Source organism: Aethalodelphis obliquidens, unplaced genomic scaffold (assembly GCF_003676395.1).
Source record: "Aethalodelphis obliquidens isolate GAN/ISIS:26980383/991018 unplaced genomic scaffold, ASM367639v1 scaffold13, whole genome shotgun sequence".
Taxonomy (NCBI): domain Eukaryota; kingdom Metazoa; phylum Chordata; class Mammalia; order Artiodactyla; family Delphinidae; genus Aethalodelphis; species Aethalodelphis obliquidens.
In genome coordinates, this window is record NW_020837957.1 from 4,377,853 (window position 1) to 4,385,796 (window position 7,944).

The 7,944-nt window shown below is 38.0% G+C and overlaps 1 protein-coding gene across 1 annotated transcript; it reads right to left on the minus strand.

Annotated features, from left to right (window-relative positions):
• Positions 1–714: 714 nt before the first annotated feature.
• INSL5 (insulin like 5) lies at positions 715–6,321 on the minus strand. The gene is given in 2 exon segments (XM_027114519.1): positions 715–1,405; positions 3,411–6,321. Coding segments are annotated over 2 exon segments (408 nt in total). The 5' UTR covers positions 3,586–6,321; the 3' UTR covers positions 715–1,172.
• Positions 6,322–7,944: the final 1,623 nt, after the last annotated feature.

Sequence of the window (7,944 nt, forward strand, 5' to 3'; positions counted from 1 at the left end):
TCATTAATTTCTACTGCTTCTTCAAAAGACATTCTTCAGTGAAACTGATTTAAACAAACAGGGAGTGTCTCCTGGTAAAGAGTAATTGACAACCAGTGCAGTTTGATGTGACTGCCTTGATTCATGCTAAGTAGCCTAAGTTTGGATCAGTGATACCACCTCCTCAGCTGTGTGACTTAGTAAACATTTACTTAATTCTAGGGAGACTCAGTTTTTTATCTGCAAAGAACAATGCTTTGGCACAATTTACGTGCACAATGTGTAGATGATGAATTTCAAATACAGGCTGGAGTATTAATAGGCAGCTCCTCAGATGAACAGAGTCTATGTTAAAACCTACTGGGGAGTTGGCTGACAGAGTTAGAAATAAGAGCATAGTTTTGTGATATCTTACGTTATCTTTTCATCTGTGAAGACATCCAATTGTGCACAATGACTTGGCTATCTGCATTTTAGTTTCTCAACATCCAGGATGAGAATAGAATGTCCTTTTATCTCAGCAGTAGGAAGGCAAAACCAAGGCAGCCCGGACTATGAAAGGAGCTAAGATATCCAAACGTTTTCTGGATTTGGGCTGTTTATGGGCACTCTTTGATACATATATGCACCCAACTATTCTCAAGTATAATGTTGAAGAGATGCATATTAGGAAACATTAATTGAGCACTCTAAGAACTCTTGAGAAAAGCACTTTGTTTCGATTCTTACACTTGACTGTGAATCGATGTTTAAATTTTCAGTAATAATATACAGCAACACAAAAGTTAAGAGTGGATTATTTCTAGATGATGAGGTAATAGTAGTTTTTTATTTTTTAAGGTTTTTTTTACTATCAACATTTTTGGTTTACTGTTTTAAAGTTCTTTAAAATTGTTTTAAAAACAGAAAAATCACAGTAAGCTTGCTTTATGGAATTTTTATTGTAATTTTGCACAGCATTTAAAATTTCAAAGGATTAGTTAAAATTTGGAAAGAACAGTGCATTCACCTTGGCAATGGGAGAAACTAGACCTCGTTGTGATTTTAGCCAACCATCTACAACATTTAGGAAAGAAGGATTGCCTACCCAAAAGACATTAGTTTAATGACACAATATGAGTATTGTTCTGGGAAGTAAAACACTGTGATTAAACGTGTGCTAAAACTCTGCCACCCTTGGGGATTTGTTTGTCCTAACAAAGAGCGCTCAAGTCAGACATGGAACAGACTTCGGTGCAGCACAACTTTTGCAAGTCTTGTCTTGACATCACCGAATACTTCTTTGACCTCCGAAGCCCTTCCGTGGGCAGCTGTTCACCCTGAAGACTTTCCTCCCCCGAGGAATCCGTCTTTGGAAGGTTTTGCACTGGGCTTTCCTTGGAAATCTCCTGTTCATTAGGCAGCTGGAAGCGGTCTCCTCTCTCAGCTATATGGAAGGGAAAAAACAATACTTCCTTAGAGAGCTCTGACAAAGGCAGCAACCAAGTTCTACTCTGGGGGAAATGCATTGGATTTCTGGAAGGAAATTGAATCTTGCAGTTGATTTTTTTTTTTAACATTGGTCTGGGGTTTCAGAGAGATTAGATATTTTAGGGAGAACTCAGTCATATCCACCCTCCTCATTTACAGAAGAGGAAACGTGGGTGCAGAGAGGAGGAGTGACAGAACCAGTGTCACTTGGCCAGTTAGCAGCCAAGTCAGGGCTTGACTTCTGTTGCCGTGGCTACCTCCGCCACAGCAGAGTGTATTAGTTACATGCTATCAACGAAAACAATCAAACAAAAAATAATCCTGTGTATGCTCTGCAAAGCTGATCAGTAAGGAAGGAAGTGGAGATTTAAACCTCTCTGTCTGAAAATTAAAAGTGCGCCCAACTGTTTTTATCAGTGTTGTTCCCGAAGTCCATGTATAAGCCTGTCTCACTTTAACTTCGTTCAAACTTACTTATCAGCACCTTAGCACACTGGCAAGCACCAGAAAAAATTTAGATAAATGAATGCTGATTGGTAAACCAGTAATGCATCAAATAAATAATGTATGGGAAAATATCTGAAAACCTGTGAAAGGTTAAATAAACAGTATTATGAAGTCAGTGGTGTCGAAAGAGATAGCCTTATACAGACATACACTCCATTGCCCCACATATTTTAAAGATATTCAAAATGTATTTTTTCTATTGCATTCTGATTTGCCAGAGATTGATAAAATATGGTCAATCTGGTAAATTATGTTTACTCCCTTGAGATTAAAAATGCTTATTGTTTATTAACATCTAGTAACTATGAACCTCGCATTATTAAAGTAAGAGTGGTAAGTTCATAATTTTTCAAGACATTAGTCCACCAAAATACAAAAACTCTGGGTCATTTTCCAAAATCTTTTTGTTTACCAGTCATTTTAAACCAAATTGAAACCTGTGAAGTTTTCATATCATATGTGTGGTTGCAACATTTATTCTGTAAACATGTTTTTCTTTTTTACTTTTATTATAAAACATAACAAACACAATTATTAAAATAGAATCTTAAATAAATGATACGTCACACTTTAATATAGGATTAGCAGGAGAAAAATGCCAACTTCTGAGTTACTTGAATTGGAAAATGAAGAAATGTAGTGAAGTCACCCCCCTCTCTGTTTCTGAAACACATTAGGTTCACTCCCACCCTTAAAATTCTAAAATTCTGACAGTTCCTACTGCTAGAATTCCCATCCCACTCCCCATAACTCCCAAACCCTATACACCCTTAGGCCCTCTGTCAAATACCACCACCTCCACGGTAGTGTCATTTATTACAACACACTACCACCATCTTTTCCCCACCTGAGACACAGTATAGAATAAGCAGGAGACCTCAGCTCTGAAGCCAGAAAGACCTGGTTTGCTTCCCAACCACCCTGCTTACTAGCTGGGTGAACAAATTTGTCCTCAGTAAAATGGTAAATGGTGGTAATATTACTTACTTCAAAGGATCCTTATCGGAAGACTGAATGAAATGTTGCCCATGAAACTGCCTGGCATGGAATAAGTGCTCAATAAAAGTTAGATTCCTTCCTTCCATTCTTATTTAGCACCTGCCTGAATGTCAACCTATTATATTCTATAATTATCTGCATGTGAAAATCTTGCTGCTCCAACATGACCCTTGAAATCACATGCTTCTCTCTACCCACCCTCCCAGCACCTGCCATAGATGCTAAGCTCATCGAAGTAGTTGTGCAATCAACTCATTTCAAGCTGGGGACTAAAGGAAACAAGGTCCTTATTTTTTGAAAGGAAGCTCACCTCCTTCCCAAGCCAAAATGTTTATTTTGATAATTAATCCCCCAGATTGATATAGAAGTGGCTTAGCAGTAACTAGAGAAACAGTTATTAAAACAAGTCTTAAAAAAATAATAATAAATGAGGGAGTCATATGCGTTCATGTTACCTTGCTGACCTTGTGGGATCGACTCCAGGTGCTTTCTCCACCAGGAGCTGACACAGATGTAAATGACAGTTCGTATGTACTCGAGCCCTCAGAGCTTCCTGGATTCTTCACTCTTCACTTCTGAGATGGCAAGCAGGAGAGAGAAGAGAAACAAAGTAAAAATGAAACCCCTCATTTTGCTGGGAATTTAATGAGAGTCTGATATAGTGAATATTGTCAAATCAAGTTTTGAAGTTGCCCTCATACTCTTGGCCAATTTATACGAAATTTCCTGACATTTTATTGGTCAATACGTCATTTTAACAATATTTGCTAAGCACATAGGTGACACCATGAAGTTTTAAAAATGAGCTTTTACGATTATTGCTAGTTATTCAGTCCCTTCTGAACATCATCACTTACTATTAGCCGCATACGTGAGACAATTAACAGGATGCTGTCTTGGAAGACATTGTGGAAAACACATGGACTTTGAAAGTAGACAAGTATGAGATTCAGTGTCAGCCCTACCCCTTACTGAGTGACACAGGACAAGTTTTAAACATTTTAAGCTTCGATAATCATATCTATAGAATGGGAAAACCTATCTCATAAAGGATTTGTAAGTATTGAAAGCACCATCTATTTCAAAGCATTGAGAATGCACACTTAAGAATGCAGGTTCTCTTTGGGAGATTGGGATTGACATATATACACCTATATGCATAAAATAGATAACTAATAAGAACATGCTGTATAAAAAATAAATAAATAAAATTAAATTTTTTAGAAAAAGAATGCAGGTTCTCATGTTTTAGGCTTGAATCCTGGTTTCCCACTTATCAGCTCTAGAATCTTTATCAAGATATTTAACATTCCCAAGCATCCTTCACTGTAAAATTGTGCTGATAGTAACTACTTCCTAGAGCTAATGAGATAATGTGCATCTTGCTTGGCAAAATAAACAGTCAATAATTATTGATTGCCTTCTTCCCTTACCATCCGGACAAAGTAGAAAGATAACTTTCGTTTAGAATTCAGGAGAATTTCTCTGACTAGAATCTTCCTTGTTATCCTTCACACTATGACTTAGGTATGCCTTTATCAACACACGTTTTGATAATAGAAAACTGAATTCATAATCTCAAATAGCTAAATAATGAAATTTCTCTTACAGTAAACCTTCTGAAAGCACTAGCTCTTGCAAAGCTTTTACCTAAACTGAAAATTCTAGAGTTTGAGATCTTAAAGAATTATTGTGTCACTTTTTAGCAAATTGGACAAATAATTTTTTAGTTGATTTTGTTGAATCTTTGTGATATCTGGTTGAAAAAAATCACTTGAGCCTGTGGATCAATGTCATTTCACCCCTAATATTTGTGACATCACTGTTCTTCTGTAGGGAAGCTAGAAACAGAACAAAATAATCTATGCTGTCATTGGACACATCTCTGACTCTGAAAAACAGACATATTATTTCAAAGAATTGATGCTTTCTTTATCTCTCTGGCTGCAGATAATGGATTAAGGGGTACAAGGTTTGAGGCAGGGAAAACAGAGAAAGGCTTTTGCAATAATTTAGATGAGATATGATGGTGGCCTAAATTAAGGTCATGGTAGAGAGGATGGGACAAATGGGTATTCAAACAATAGAAGGGCTTGGTACTGATTGGGCATCAGGGGCAATGGAGAGAGCAGCCAAAAGTGGTATTTAGGTTTCTGCCTTGCACAGCTGGGAGGTAGGGTGCCCATTTGCTAAGAAAGACACCAAAGGCTCAGGAATGGTTTTTGACATCAGACAGAGCTACCTTATCTTTTGATGGGTCAAAACTGCAGGTGAATCTGTGTCATTTATCAACTCCAGAGGGACATCTGCATGACTAAGTCTAACACACTCACAACATCAGCAATTATTCAGCCATTTATTCCCAACTTCTTCCCTTCTTTGGAGACTTATATTGCCCACCTTGATAATGCCAGGTTTAACACAGCACTGCAGTAAAGCTGTCATCAGTGACTATGGGCTAGGTTAGGCTTCTGCAAAACCCAAGAGAGAAGCATTCAGCCAAGGAATGACCCTACCCTAGAGGTTAGATACACTCTGTTATCTCTGAACTCTGCCATCACCCTTACTTGATCTCCCAAGGCTCAGAATAGTCCCTTCTTCAGCCAGCTCTTAGGCCTCATCAGGACTCTTGTTAATTTGGGACGCAGGCGAGAGATCTGCGCAAGATCTGAGCTCAGCCTGTGACCAAATGGAGGCAAGCTAATCACCCATGTCAGTTATCCAGATGAAAAACCTATTGCCAGTAATGAAAGCCCCAGCTGCAGAGCTTCAAATTTAGGGGCTTTGTTTTCCCCATTTGTGAATTGAGAGAGTTGGATTGAATTACTTGAGAACTCTTTAAAAACGAAAGAAAGAAAGAAAGAAACTCTTTTGAACTTGAAATTCTAAGTCTTGCTATAATTGGCTAATTCTGTTACTCCCCCCTCAAAAACTTTCAGTGGCTCGGCATTACCTGGAGAATAAAATCCAAACAGCCTGGTATTTAAGGCTCTCCACTCAGATGCCCAAATATCACTCTTTCCACACACTTCAAGGTCCAACCAGCAAGGATAACTAAAATGAAAATTAATCTTTCTATCTCTTGACCAACAACAGTTTGTTGCTTATACCTCTAACTGGAGCCCTAATCCTCTATGTTCGGAGGTTAATGCAACTTTTTCTCCTCATTTTGTCTGTAACTCAGGTTACTACCTGGATATCTTCTCTGAGGTTTAGTTTCCTCCTCTGTGAGGAGACAATAATCTGCATTTTATGTTGTCATGAAGATGGAATGAGTTAACACAAGTAAAACACAATATATGATGCTTATTATATACTCAATAAATTAACAATGTCATATGCAATAGATTAGAAAATGTAATTTTGGGTCACTACCCGCTACTATGAATGTCTTTTTTTTTTTTTTTTTTGCGGTACGCGGGCCTCTCACTGTTGTGGCCTCTCCCGTTGCGGAGCACAGGCTCCGGACATGCAGGCTCAGCGGCCATGGCTCACGGGCCCAGCCGCTCTGCGGGATCTTCCCGGACTGGGGCACGAACCCGTGTCCCCTGCATCGGCAGGCGGACTCTCAACCACTGCGCCACCAGGGAAGCCCTATTTTTATTATTTTTTTAACACAGAGTTAGTACTGCTTATCCTTGGCTAATACTCATACTACCTGCTTCTGGAGGGTGTTTTCATCAATGGCGCCACCATTCACTCAGCTATTCTTGTGGGTCATTCACAGCTCTTCATGCTCACTCACTCTTCACTGACTGAATCCTCCTGTACACACACATCCACTAAGTCACCAAGTCTCATCAGTTCTACCTTCTATTGATAAATTTCCCTGTATTCTACCCACTGCTCTCTATGACCTCTGCCATGATCACAACTTTCATTTAGATTACTGCAATGGCCTCTCGCTTGGCCCTATATCTTTCATCAATCCATTCTCCACACTGCTGCCAGAATGATCTTTCTAAAATATGTGATTATTACCCACTTTGAAGACTCTTCAATTGTTTCCTATTTTCCTCAAGAAAAAGCAAAATTCCCTTAACATGGCCTGTAAGACCTTTCGTGAGCTGGCCTCTATTTGCAAAGGTCTTAGATACCCTCAAACTTTAAATGGTCCACCTATACCAAACACCTCAGAGTTTTTTGAAAGGTTCATGTTCTCTCTCTCTCTCTCTCTAGGCCTTTACACATACTGTTGTCTTCACCTAAAGCTCCTTTTCCTCCCCTCTTTAAAACCAGTTAATTTCTATTATACAATTATCTGTAGAACCAATATTGAAATACCATTTATCTAGATAATTTTGCATAATTTTATGGATAAAATTTTCTTACCATTCATTTTAGTGATTTTTAAAATGCCCTATCATTAAGAATTAAATGAGCAGCTGAAAATGTTTTTATTAACAATCTCATAAATAGTAATATTTAAAGTTTCATTTTGTATGGACAGAGAAGCTATTTTCTTTTTATGCGTTTGTTGTTATTTGGGGCTTTTAGAAATTGTTAAAACAATAAATAATCAAACTATGTGTAATTTAGAAAATTCACTAAAACTATCATCAGTAAGTTGTGATGTAAGATCCCTAAAGTGTCCTGGGATCCTTTGTTCTTCCTGGTATAATGGCATCATATTTTTAAAAGCTGGCTTATCCAAAGAAATCACAGACATGGTGAGAGTACATTTTTTATGAGTTGCTCTGGATGCTACATAAATGTTTCATCAGTTTTTAAAAAAGCAGTGCTTATTTTAGAAGATTCATAACCATGTTTTTAGGTGTTCCAACTTAATGGGCATGTTCTGCTTTCTATTTAACCCAGGAATTTGTTTCATGTAAACTGTTAGCCTTTTAGTTTTATCACCAACTAGGTATGCCAACCTAAGCAAATGAAGGCTAATAGCCTAGTAAGTGTTCTATGGTTCTGAAGGCCTGAACAAACAAGACACGAAGCCCAGATGTTGTATAAAGGAACAAATGAGGTCATAAGCAC